At 35.0% G+C, this 14728-nt stretch overlaps 1 protein-coding gene across 5 annotated transcripts in view; it reads right to left on the minus strand.

The window, feature by feature from the left end:
* Positions 1–14728, minus strand: part of HMGCLL1 (3-hydroxy-3-methylglutaryl-CoA lyase like 1) — a 144730-nt gene that overhangs the window by 75413 nt on the left and 54589 nt on the right. For all 5 annotated transcript variants that reach the window (XM_070584808.1, XM_070584806.1, XM_070584807.1 and 2 more), the window contains exons 4-5: positions 11356–11451; positions 9206–9354 (exon numbers count right to left, since the gene is read on the minus strand). In XM_070584808.1, coding sequence (XP_070440909.1) covers positions 9206–9354; positions 11356–11451 — 245 coding nt within the window. The remainder of the gene's footprint in view (positions 1–9205; positions 9355–11355; positions 11452–14728) is intronic.

Here is a 14728-nt window from a genome sequence, read left to right on the forward strand (position 1 = left end):
AACTCTGGAAGTGATTGCCAGAGGACAATGGAGGCAAAAACGTGAGAGAAGACAATACCATTATTTCCTTGTTTCTAAGATGCTGTCATTTAGAAGATACACTATGAATTTCATAAAAGGTTTTGAAGTAAAGAAATAAAATATACATTCAATGATTCAATACATATCCATTGATTCTAAAGATGTAACCTAATTTCAAAAGTCTTAAAATGTGAATAAAAGTTGTGCTTTGGAATTAAAATAAATAAGCAGTTCCATAAGCCAGGCAAGCAATTATGAGGACAGGGAAGAAGAAAAGAGGACAAATTCAAGTAAAAATTGGACGTTATGCTGGACAGGAAACATCTCTCTGCTCTTTCAATTACTATAATTTAAGCTTACTCTTTGGATAATCTGTATAAATTTAATCAAGATACGTGCAAAGAAAATGTTCTTATGTGAAGGTAACACTGAGAAGGTGGCCAAGGACGAAAAAGGATAAATATTTTCAATTCAGATACAATGATTATAGATTACGCGCTGAAAATATAAGTACACTCATTCTAAACCCAAAATATCTTGACGTGATTAAATAGAAAATCCAAGCCATCCATTTACATGTCACCCCTCTAAATGTGAAAAATCAAACAAGCTAAAATCAACAAATGCAAACCAACAGAAAACAAACAAACCTCTCTTGTATTCTCAACTTACTACCCGGCTACAACTACCCCGTTATGTCATAACCCTAACTCTTTCTGTGTGCATTATCCCAGTTTTCCCTCTGAATCCTCCCAGGCCTATGGTTTGCCTGGTCTGCACACTCCATTGCATTTCATCCTCATATGCTCTTCTCCATCCTTGTGAGCTGTCACTTCTTTAACCTCTTCACACATGTGGCTACTTTCTCCAAAGCAAATGTGATGGTCCTCAACTGTGTCCATTAAGTGTACTTTAACACTCTAAAGCAGAGGTTGGCAAACTAAGGCCCACAGGCCACATCCTGCTCCTCACTCTTTTGCAAACAAATTTTATTGGAACAGAGCCATGCCCATCTGTCTACCTATTTTGCATGGCTACTTTTGCATTATAACAGCAGAGTTGAGTAATTGCAACGGAGACCATCTGACCCACAAAACCTAAAATATTACTATCAGGCCATTTACAGAAAAAGCTTGCCAACCACCAGTACAAAGCGAGCCGTTCTCATCAGGGTGAAAAGGGCTGGATCATGATGAAAAGGCTACATACTCTGCTTTGACTAGTGGCTAAAGTCAGTTTCTAGATTTCTGCTCTTCTTTAGCAATCTATTACAGTGGTTCTCAACCCTGGCTGTACAGAACCTACCTGGGGAGCTTAAAAAACAAAACCAAACCCTGATGGTTGGAACACACTCCAAACCAATTCAGAAACTTAGGGAATGGAATCCAACCAGTAATATTTTAAAATAATTTTTAAAGTTCCATTATTCTACCAAAATTGAAAACCACTCAACTATTAGCAATACTACTCACCTGGAATGCCTGATTGATTTCCGTTAGTAAAAAGTGATATTACACAGACTTGACAGTATCTAATCTCAGGAATTTCCTCATTCCTCCACCACAGCATTTTTAGCCATCTGTTACTGGCTGGTGATTAAATTTCTTACAGACCTATTCCAAATAGTTTCTACTCTGCTGAAGCCTCAAACTGCCAACTCTCCATTTCTTTTTTCATCCCATTCCTTACTTCTCATTCAATGTCCTCTTTACTGAGCTATATCCTATAGGAGTTCTTTCAGTAATGGCAGAATTTTGCAGACTATTCTATCAGCAAATAGTTTTATTTCACTTTCATTAATGTGTAATAGTTTGTCCAGGTATAGAATCTAGGTTGACTGTTATTTCATTTTTCCATTTTGAACATATTATTTTAGTATCTCTAGTCTCAGTTGTAGCTGTTGAGAATTTTGCTGTCTAATGATAATTCTTTCATAGTAACTTTTTCTCCACTGTTTTTAGGATTAGCTATTTATATCTAATATTCTGCATTTTACCATGAGTATGTCAGGACTTGTCATACTTCTTCAATATTAATATTAATGCTTTTCTTCTTTTCTAGAAAATTCTAAAGGTACTAGTTTATCAAATGTACTCTCATATCTATCTACCCCCTTTTCTCCTTCTGGAAATTCTATTAGGAATTTCCTTTTAACTTCACTTTCAAAATTTCTATTAATTTATCTTTCATTAGTGCAATTTCCTCAAATCCTATTTCCAGATCACTAATCCCCTCTCCAACTGTATGTAATTTGCTGTTCAATGAAATCATTAATCATTTTCATTTAACAAATGTATTTTTCATTTCTAGACAAAAATTTTTTTTGGTCAAATCTTTTTTTTTTTTTTTTTTTTCAAAAAGGCCTCTTCTTTCATTACGTTCTTCCTTTCCCTCCATACAAATTTAAGGGGTTAATTCACAATCTCCTTTTTGGGTTGTTCTGTTTCCTTCTTTTCTCAAGTTCTCCTGCTTTTTCCTTTGATTATTTCTTCTTAGATAGTTTGTTGCCTGACGTGGTTTATAAGTTTTACTGTGAGTGCCTTTTCACGGTGATTTTTGTTTCTTTATGAGTTCCATGAGAGTCTTGAGTTATTTAAACGTCCCGAATAAAGGATAACTAATTTCCTTTTGCTCTTGCCTTGCAGACTTTACCAGTTCCTGGACAAATTTCTACCTTAATTTCTCAATTTGGGTTCCCACAATACTCATGTGTCATAAATCCATAACCCGTAACTATACCTGGCACAGGTTCCAGTGACTTTGCATTGGCAAGGAGGTGCTTCCAGACTCCAAGAATACTCACTTCCAAATCCATGTTTTAGCAGAACATCTATCTTCTACCATGTAGACATTTAAATCCCATTTCCAAGCCACTAGGGATCATATCTGGAATAGATACCCCGATGTGCTAGTGGCATCAACCTGCGTGCTTGCCACATTTTCTTTGATGACATCTGGGGACTTTTCTGAACTTGGCTATGTGTTAAAAGTTGTTATAATTACATGTCTGTAATGGGAACAGAAAGGGGAGTCTCCACATTAGCTCAGGCCCCCATAGTCTCTCTCTCTCACTCTTAGGCAGGTGTCTCCAGGAACAACTGAAAATCTCCTCATGAACATGATGGAAATTGATTGCTTGTCACATTCACCCGGTATATTAAGCTCAATATGTCCAAAATGGTGCTCATCCCTGTGTCCCTTGCATTTGCCATTTAAAAAAATCATACAGTCATTTTCAGAGTCTGTCCTGCTAAGTTACTTCAAGGTCACCTTTGAGAACATATTCAACAACCAAGGTTGGCTGATTCTTCCCCTCCAGCTGCTAGAGCATGACCTAGAGTGGCCTCTGCCAGTGCCAGCCCAAGTGGACAGAACAGTCCCTGAGTGCCCTCTCCAGGACAGCTGCAGATGTCTCCTAAGAGTTCTCCTTGCCTCAATTCTCACGCCACTCATTTTTACTGCAATATCTATTGCCAAAGCAATATGCCTAGAGCATAGATCTGATGACATATTTTTGCCCTTTGAAGAGCTCTAATGATCTGCCATAGTTTACTGAACAAACCTGGTATTCAAGTTCAACAGTTTGTGAAACCTCAGTCTAACTTTCTACCTCTCTTCCATTACACAGCCTCAAAAACTCCTATTCCAGTAAAAGTTAACTTCTTCCTGTTACATAAACATTTCTTGAGATTTCTCTTCACTATGCCTTTGCTCTTTGTGGATTTCTTGCCCTGCTTAAAAAGGTCATTATTTCCGATTATGTTTCCAGATGTTTACCAACCTTAGACATTTCTTTCTATGGACACCTTCTCCATGAAGTTTCTACAAATAACTCCAGAGAAATTTAATACAGTATTACTTTAAACTTTAATAGGATTTATCTGTGTCTCTCTTAAGGTACTGCCTTTTTTGACAATACAATAATTATTTCTATAGGTATTATTTTCCAAGATAGCTAGAAACTCTTTGCAATTAGGCTACTTTTTCATTTTCATATTCCACATATTATCACAAGACAGTCAGAACACTAGGTAAAACACTCAATTAATATTTCTGGAATGAATTAACATACAAATATGTTATCATTTTCACTTTCTGAATAATTTTCTACCAAATTCCTAATCTTCACAATAAACATATAGCTAGTTTCAGGTTATTAATGTTCTAAATCTTGTAGCCAGGGATGATAGCACATATTTGGAACCATGTTTTAAACATTATTTAGTATGACAGAGTAATACAGAAATCACCAACTGTATTGAAGCTAATTGTGCTAAAATTAACAAAAAGCATAGTGTTATAATAAACTACGCAGATAGAAATGTGAGTTAAAAAATTTTTGTGAATGCTTGTTGGGGCCATTTATCAGTATTTTGCAAAATCATAAAAGATAAAACTGAGGTATTCAAGTCTTTAACAACATTACCCAGTAGAACTGAGTCATGGAAAAGCACCGGCAGTCAGGCCGTCCTCAGGCCTACCTTCCCACAATTACCCCATGTTCCCCCAATCACCCTAACAAAAAGAAACAAAGGGATGGGTAAAAGCCTTGAATAAATATCACAAACACCTGGAGTGGGGAGAGCCAACAAGGGCTATCCTCAGAAGAGAAAAACAATGCCAAGAGTGATGAGATGATAGTAATGTCAATTAAAGGTAATTAAGACATTTAAATACAGGAGCTGCTTTGATGCACTATACAGAATACAAAATAGCATTCCATTATTTATAAGCCAACCAAAAGCAAATTTTGAGCACCTATTAAGCACTTATCACTGTGGATGATATAAGAAATAAAGACTGTCCTTTGGTCTCAAGGAGCAATTCTACTAAAATTCTCGTTTTGCTCTAAAATGCTAATTTCATGAGAAATGACAAAACACATTCTTTCCTCAAAAGCTCTATACGAAAGCTATTAAACATGACTGCACAAACACAGCTTACACATATTAACTATATGTGTTATTCTGGCACACAGCAATGATGGGATAATATGTAAGGCTAAAAAAAGTATAAACCCTCAAACAAACCATATGTATGGAGGAAAATAGCTTTAACAGATGTCTCACTTTAGAGTTTTATGAACCATATTTTGGTAAATGAAGATTTGAATTGCTCTGCCAGACCGATAGAAAGGACTCACTTTAACAGTAGAAGTTGGAAATGGACTTGACCAATAAGCTGTCCATTTATAAGAAGATGGTGCAAGTGAATTCCACTGGGGTAGGTCACCCGATGGAAGGTATTCGCTACATCAGTCATGAGAAACACCACCTGCCAGTCACTATGTTTTTAAAAAACTGAACCCTTAATAAGGAGGCTCATTATCTCACTCAATAAGACTGCTATTACCTTCAGGGTCAGGATCAGAACCCATAATGATATTTTGCATTAGACAGGGGAAGGGCAGGAAATACAATATCATCTAGCTGGTTTGGCTATCAAACAAGCAGGTTTCAAGTTCTTGAATAAGTGTACTGAGTTATAAATTCTCTCTCAAAGGGAATACCAGTGAAAATTGACCATTTCGAGGGAAAAAAACTGTGCTCTTATTTCACAGTCAAAATATAATTCAGCACAGGAAGAATTTCCTAATATTGAGTGTCTTTCATCAAAGAAAATGGTCACTAATACACATGATACAATCTTATCCAGAACCTTTAAAACCAGATTGGATTTTCACTGGTTTGGGATCCGAGGAGAGTAGGAGGCGAGGGTGATAGACACTAGATGAAGAGATGTATCAAATACGCACTGTAGATGCATGACGGCTGTGGGGAGCCCTGATTCCTCATCCCCTCCTAAATGTTGATAAATATTAAGGATATTTTATATAGAAATTAATGACCAAAGTAAAACATTATCACATCCTACAATTGTCTTTGTTTTTCTGTATCTAAAAGTTATCTACCATTGTCTATGTTGGTTTAATTACTAATGTGCCTTTTACTCCTTGTTCTCATTATTTTGCACATTTACTTGTTCTGGGAATTTGAGAAGTTGAGCAGTTATAGTTCACAGTTAAATATTCTTACATTTTGTAATTTTTTTAATGATGGATGAAAACTTTTGTTTGGCCCCTAGGAGAGATGTTACAAATACACTTCTTTCAACTTTCAGGAGGTTAATCACAGATCAGCCATCTTACAGGAGAGGCCTAAGCCATAATTATGTAAAAAAGCTTTGCTTTGAGATGCACAACGGCTGACCTTATGAATTTATATTTGTAAGCCTTTTAATAGAGAAATTAATCATGGTACCTTAGTGACAGTTTCCTTTTTAAATTATTATTCTCACAAAGAGAGTGAGCATGTGATTCTTGTGACTTCATTAAAGAGAAGCTGATACTCGCTTTAAACACAAAGGAATAAAACCTGAATGTCTAATATATATATTAGAGCACTACTTCATATCCTAAATATAAAGATATGAAGGCATTTCAATTTTAAAAGGATATTGACAAACTAAGAGAGAATTCTTTCAATGCATGCCATGGATAAAAAGAGAGAAATTGATTACATTTATCACAGGCCTTTCAGTTTTAAAAAGATCTTGACAAACTAAGAGAGAATTCTTTCAATGCATGCCATGGATAAAAAGAGAGAAAATGATTACATTTATCACAGGCTTTTATTTTTCTTTGCCTTTTTAACTTTTTAAAAATTTAGACAGATAAGAGAAAAATAACCTAGATTTTTTTCAACATGTCATGTGAATTACACATTAAAGAATGAAGTCCAAAAGATAGACATTTCATTGCTCATTCACATATAATGTATATGCAGCAGTAGTTAGCTGACTCCGCATTTTATGTCAATGGTTTGGCATGGTATCTTTTCCCAATGTGTCCCAGATGTTATGTAAAGTTCTGAGCATGTATAAAAAACATACACATGAGTGTGTGTGTGTGTGTGTGTGTGTTTCGGGGAGGGAGGGAATCAAACAACAGCCTTCGGAACTTTAATAAAAGCTGCTATTTAGCCCATACAAAAGTTTACTATTTTTATAAAAATTTAAATGGTTTTAGTGAGCATTTATAAAACGTGTACTGCCTTATGGCCTTTAAATCTGACAGATGAAGACATAAATTTTCTGGATGAGGATCAAGTGTATGTTGATGCAGCTGCTGTCATACTAAGACATACTGAAGTATCTACTTCAGTTTCAACTAGCTGAGCATGGCTCTTTTCCTTAAACAAGCACCAATGGTGTGTGACTCATAATAATGAGTGCCTAAAATCTAGATGGCCAGGAAAAATAAAATGTAATTTAAATTCTGTGAAAGTTTGGGGGAAGAAGAATATAATTTTCAACTGCACAATGAATAGTGAACTCACATACTGAAAGGCGTATTTCTAAAAATGAAGAGTTTCAGAAAATCCAGGAGTGCTCCAAAGTAACAAACTAGCATTGGAAAACATCTTTTTGTCTACCGTATAACTCTACACCAAGTCGCCAATGTATTTTGCCGATTTTATTCAACTGTGGCCCACTTCTTGTTTGTCTTGTAATCTGTGCCCTTTTTATCAAAACCTGGGAAAACTTTTTCGGTTGTAGCATAGTTAGAAGTTTCCTTACTGATGGGACAATATTAATTGTTCAACAATCAGTATTAAAGAGGATTTACGGTTTCAGTTAGCTTTATTGCATGATCTATTCTATTTTATAAGAGAAAACTAGGATGACAAGATCTGATATCACACAATTTATGTTTACATCCATCTTTTGACATTAAAAAAATCTTCCTATTTGAAGTGCGCATGCACTCTACTTCTTATAGGATCCTTTCCAATGAGAATTACTTTCCTCTAAAGCCTATACTCCACATTGAAACACATATTGAAATAGACAAGCTTCTTCATTTTTCCCACTCTTTCAAAGGAAAGCAAGACAAAACAATTTATGGATGTTTCAATTTTGAAACTTATCGTCCATCTCTCCTTTTTGACTGTGGTTATGTAACTTTTGCCTTAAAAATACACATCCTCGACTTTCTGTCTATGGAAATACATTCTTGATTTTTAAATTTTCTTGTATGTGCTTTGTATGACATGCATATATTTTAATAAGAAAAATTATTTTACATCTTTAAAAACTCATGTTGGAAATTTACTATGGAGAGAGGAAAAAGATGTTAAAAAAAAGTAAGCAAACCAGCAAGATCATTCACTGTGGCGTAGTCTAACTCTATTTGCTATCCAAGTGACCTTGGATGAATTCCAATCTTCTTCTAATACTGTCACTCAGAATTGGATCCACTTGTCTTTCTTATTAGTCACTGAACCCTTCCTGCCACTGTGAATTTTGCTCACCTCAACCACAGGAAGTCCTACCTGCATCTAAATCCAATTAGAGCACTCAGCCTTCTCTTACAAATGCCACGCAGTTTAATTTATTAAGATGATAGGTATGCTTATCATATCTCCATAACTATAAAAATCAATAGAAAATTAGCCAACGTCTTAGAAACAACTTCTTTCTTAAGTAACACAGAATTTATTATGCATTTCACAGAACACAGGCCTGGGTGTAGAGCCTGTTCTCAATAGAGGCTGCCACTGCTGGTCCTGGAAGCAGACAATAACCAAAGCAGGTTTTCTCTCTTCCTCCTCATATACCTTTGCTTTGGGGACACAGAGAGAAAGCAGGGAATTCGGCATTGAGGGAGAGGTTGAATGGGTGAAACGACGGAGTCAACTTCCCAATGTAGCTCAAAGGCTCAGTTTTAGGTTTTACATACTCTGTTGAAGTTCTACATAAAATATTCTTGGAAGAAAAGTCATGGTTCTCAAAAAAATTAAAAAAATATTTGGAAACAACAGTTGATGATTCCTCTCCAAATGCTATAATGAGTTTACACCAATTTATCAACTCACACTCGGCTGAGACGAAAAGATGGTGGCATTTAGATAATTCAGTACTAATAAGTAACAATGTCAGAGTTGCATACTAGTCTCTATGATGCCAACTGCATCATACACTTCACAAGCTAGATACACCCTAATAATTGGTAACTGATATTAATGAGATGTATCATTAAACAGTGATGGCCCTGATCACATAGCATACAAATAAGATACCCTGTGTAAATTAGTCTAAATGGTAAAACGGGATCTAGATGGTTCGTAACTGAGCTTTCACAATGGAAGTTAGCTAAATAGAATTTGTGGTATTTCATTAGTACCCTCGTGCTGGAATGTTCATGTGCCTTGCAGACTTAACAACCTCCTCAAACTTCTCCATACTTTCTTCAATAGAACAGTTAATATTCTTCTTGCTAAAGGATTCAGATGCAGCACCAAAAACTGATATCTCAGTGGCTCCAGCAGCAACCTGAAAAACATAATTTAAAGGCAACAGCTAATAATTTCAAAACTGTAAATGACAGCGGTAGAAGAAATATTAACTACTCTATAAAAGCATACTTGTAATTCTTTAACATTTGCCTTAGAATTTAAAATTAGATTCCTCTCATCTTGCCACATATACACTTCTTCGATGTAAAAACATTTTATAACAGCAGAATGCTGCCACAAACTGCAACACTCATATATCTACGAGGCATAAAAACACAGTGATAATGGTCCAATTTCATTTTGCCTTTCCTAAATTACATGTTATCCTCAGAAATACTTTAACCCTAATTATGGAAAACACTAGCACCCTAATAAAACTTATTAACATCTATGGAAAACATTATTTTTAGACAAATTATTAAAATAGAGGATAGTAAATGCTGTTTTCTTCTCTTCCTACAATCCAATGGAAAAATGTTTTTCCAATTCATTATTTAGATTTTGCCCCAAATTTTCTTCCTAACTCAACCTAGCTTCTATTGTTCCATACCTTGACTGCTGCAACCATCAACCATACTCTTGGGTGTCTAATGCCTTAATCCTCTCGCCAGTCTTTAAATCCACTGTCAACCTCATTGATTTCCCTTTGCCCCTTTGCCATCTCCACTCCTCCCCAAGGCTTCTCTAGTGACTTGATTTCAAAGGTCAAGCCTCCTAGTTTTCCACCTGGATTTTTAAGATTGTCTGTTAATGTATCTCTAGCATTGTGCCTAGATTCCCCTCTCTTTCTGATACCCAGTAATACATTAAGAAATAAAAAAAATCTGTCATCTTTCCTCCAACAGTTTTAAAAATATTGACTTCTATTCCTCCATCCAAAGTAAAATTTTAACCTCTAAAATTAAAATTCTAATTATTGAACAGCTACTATGTGCCATTATCCTTGTTAGTACTTTGCATGCCCTGTTTCTAATCCACAAACAATCTTGTCAACTAAGTATTATTACATCCCTTTTACAGATGAGAAAACTGTGGCTCAAAGAGGCTAAATCACTAGTATGAGGTCACAAAGCTAATAAACGTCCTGGGGCCATGTTTTGAGCACAGGCTTGCCTGACTCCCAAACGAAGATTTGTTCCACCTCATCACTTGCTCTTCTAAGCTATCGTATGAGGGTGTCCTCTGAGATAGTATCTTTCTCAAAGTGGAAACACTCCCTACTTTGTTAGCACCGGATGGCAGCCATATTTCCAATTTTTCAAAATGCCTTTTTCTTTCTTTACAATGCAATAAAAAATTTTACCAAATCAAACAAAAGAAAAGTGGTTTCAACAAGATACACTAACGGCCATATGCCAGTTAGCCCTCACAACCTCAACTTCACGCAACACAGTCCCAAATACAAAAGTGAAAAATAACCATTAATTCCAGAATCGGCTGCTGCAAAACTTTTACATTAAAGCTGTATAAGCATAAGACTTCAAGCTTTTACTTAAATTGCATTGATTCTTCTTGTATATGTAATTATTAAAGCTTTTAGCATATACATTCCTAAGTCACATAGGATTGGAAGAAACAAGCCAGAAGAGAAATAGGGAAAGTTGCTAGACACAGTTCCAATGACAGCAATTAGCTCCCTTAGAGGGAGAGAAGAGCAAGAGAGAGCTGACCCAAAAAAAGTTAACAAAAATAATTATCCACCATAAAAACATTAATAATTATAATATCGTATTAAGAAATGTTTGTTATATTCCATATTCCTTATTCAAGAGGGAAGCACAAAATATACCTTCAAAAGAATTTCATCCAAATGGATAATTGTATTTTTTTATTTTGATTCTGGAAGAGCCATTTATGGGGAGTGCTCTAGTCCCTAGGAATGCCTTGAGGTTACTCTCTCCATGTATCATGTGAGTAAATTGGCACAGTATTTATGCAGGATAAAAAGTGAGTTACATATGACACCATTTTGACTTTGTAAAGATCTTTAAAACAAAAAGAAGCATATCGATTTTAGAAAAATTAGTTACACACTTACAGCACGGTGAAAACCCTGAAGATTAGGAGTAAGGACAGGATATCGAACGCCTGGATGTTGATGAATGCCTTTCATCACTTCAGTGTGATCAGCCATCTTAAATATATAATAGTTATATATAAATATGTAACTTTGGATATTCTATCAAGCATTCTTTTAGTTTTTCGGGACAGTTATAATTATACATGCAATTATCTTCTATAAATAAATGTCTGCAATAACAAAATTATGTCAATGTTGCTAAAGACAAGTAGTTCTTGGTATCATAAATACATAATAACTAGATATGGGTTTAATTTAATCACGTAATAGGATCTGGTTAAACGAGCGATTACAAGAGTCAGGAATTCTGAACTCTACTATTTTCACTTGACTGATCTTTATTCTCTTCCTTGCATTTCATGGCCAAGCCTCAAACACTCCTGAGATTGGGGAGAGTCTGAAAGGCAATATGCTATGCATTTACCTTCCACATGAAAATTTTATGTCCAAATAATTTTCAGAGTATGAAATTTTACAATGTTTAGTAAAATGTAAATTACACGTCTCTGTTAGAATAATCTAACAAGGCTGAGACCCTAGGATATTATTTGGTTAGCATAGATGTTTTAGTCAGTAACAGTCATAACGCGTTATGCAGTGCTATCATCAGATTACTATTTGTTCTCATAATGCGAACAAATGAATACAATGGAGTACACAACAGAAAAATGTAACCCATCCTGCCAAGACCTTTTCTATGAATCTATAAAAAGCCAACTTTGAATTAAAATATCAAATTTACTAGTTTGCCACAAAGTCTACAATTTAGCCTCCTAGAGCAATAACTAATGATCAAATCCCACAGTCATCACACAGAGAAATTGCCATTGACACACCATGAGCTTTGCATATTTAAAATAACAAATTATGGCATGAACAATAAATATAAGGAATAATATATAAGCAATAAAAAGTATACAAAATGAGCAAGGAGAAAGCTGTAAAAATATTGGAATGAATGAGGGCAGACTTGCTTTTTTCTCTTTACATCTTGGCTCATTACGATAAGCATGTACTGCTTTTAATTTAAAAATAAAAGAAAATTAAAGTATAAATGCTCTCCTTAATATAAGTACACACTTTTGAAAAATATAAAATATATAGACTTGGATAAAGTCTGGCAGTGCATCATAAAACAGCATAAAGGGCACAAAACCAATTTTATTTTTCAAGAAGTATAGGTCAAATTAACCCGTAAGTGATTATTTCATTCTATATGTAATTTAACAAAAATCTTGAATCATTATGAAGAAATTTATTTAAGTATACACTGATTTAATAGAAGTTTCAATCAGTAAAACTAGAAAATAAACATAGATGATAGTAACCAAATTCCCAGGTCATGCATACTAAACTTTATAACCATTGAAGACACCTTAGTGAAACGATGATAAATGCATTAATTAGAATCCAATAAACCAGTACTTCTTCATTTTTAAAAATAACTACAATTTAATAAGGTCATTTAAGAAATAACAGTATTCTGTCTAAATTTGGTCGGTAAAAATGATTATATAAAGAGCTTCAAGAAATCTTGACAGGTTATAATTTTATTCCAATGAATAAAATAGAGCAGGCTTCAATTAAAGGTATAAAATCCTTGACTTTTTTTTTTTTACTCTTAGGGTGTCTACATTATATTTCAATCTTAATGCTATTTTAATGTGTAAAATTTAACTATTATTCAAACAATAATGGAACTATTCCTTTACAGTACTATTTGACATTTTAACACGATTTTCTACATCTGCTTTGATTTAACATATTTATAAGATTTTGCTCTGACCTTTCATTTAAGATCATAAAAATCCCCATGATTTGTTTGGTAACATGCTTTGCCATCATCTGGCCACAGTCTAGGAATGGCAATACCTGTATCTATCTAGCCAACAAAACAGCCTATACAATGGTTAATCAATTTCTTAGGCCTCTACATTTTGATGTGGATTCAAATAATCACAATATTTGTGCAACCCGTTGCAGTAATCTTAAAGATATGCAAAAGGTCATAAGGATTAGAACGTAACAGTCATATAGTTTAGAGATTTTATTTGCTACTAACTCCATTCATGGGGTAATTAAATTTGGACACTCCAAATTATACATAGTTAGACATCTTACTAATACTTTGCCACTATCTGAATACTCCCTGAATAATCTCTCCCAAATATTTAGGCTTTCCACGTGTTCTCCAGACAACAGCATCATAGTTAAGGTCTGCACCTGCTATGCAACATTCTGCCTAGTTAGAACTACCGCAGTGTACACTTAAAAAGTTGTTAAGAGGGTAGATCTCATGTTAAGTTTTCTTACCACAATAAAGAAAAAGAGCATATGAAGTAACCTCAGATATTACTTGAATTTTTAAAATACTCTTCCTTTAATTATGAGATATCTTGGATATTTGATAACTTTCAAAACTTTAAAGTTTTGTGAATTTTTTCCTCATTCAAAATTAACATTTATTTTCTTACCTAATTTTGTATTTGACATCATGTATTTTTTTCTTAATGAGGGTTCTCCAAATTGAAACCTTCAGGACCTGAAGTTCCCTGCAAGTGGTTGGCCCATGTCCCCTAGTGATTTCCAGATCTCAGCCAGAGAGACAGCCATGAGCACCAGCACAGCAGTTGCTTCATTTGGAGTGATGAGGCCTGGGTGCTGGCCACCCACTCTCAAAACTAAATGACCTCAGAGAGCAGACCATACTTGGCACCTTATCAAAAACACAATCCTTGAAGAGGAAGGAGAGTGAACCATCCCTAATGCTTGTTCCTTGGAAACTGCATATTCTCTAGTTCAAATGTTTATGATGAGAGACCCTGACAGAAGGCAATAAGGTTAAACTTGTCAGAACTTCAAAAGCATCGAACAGGAAGTAAATTTACCAAGAGAGGGAGAAGGGGAATAGACCATGATAGGTTTTTGAGTCTCACAACTAACACTGATATCTTTCATGGAAGAAAAAAAAAAAAAACCCAACAAAATAAAAGTTGGATCAGAGCATTGGAGGACTCTCCATGACCTCACCACTTCCATGACCCACCATCACTCAAAGAAAGCTCTGTCATTGCAGCACAGATCCTTCCCTTACCCAGATCCATAGACTTTCTCTCTGCTGGCCCAAGCCAGGCACCCATCATGATATGGAATCAGGGGACTAAACAAAGATATACAGGGCCTATGAGGCATAAAGCAAAGGAGAATCATTAGAGAATGAGAAACTCTAAAACAGATGTGGGGGAAAAGACATCTGCAGAGGTAAGGAAAGTGGATTTTCCATGTCCTGTGGTAGGATATGAATCGAGTCCCCTTTAATCTTCTATGTGAC

The sequence above is a fragment of the Equus przewalskii genome, chromosome 19, assembly GCF_037783145.1.
Source record: "Equus przewalskii isolate Varuska chromosome 19, EquPr2, whole genome shotgun sequence".
In the NCBI taxonomy this organism is placed as follows: Eukaryota; Metazoa; Chordata; class Mammalia; order Perissodactyla; family Equidae; genus Equus; species Equus przewalskii.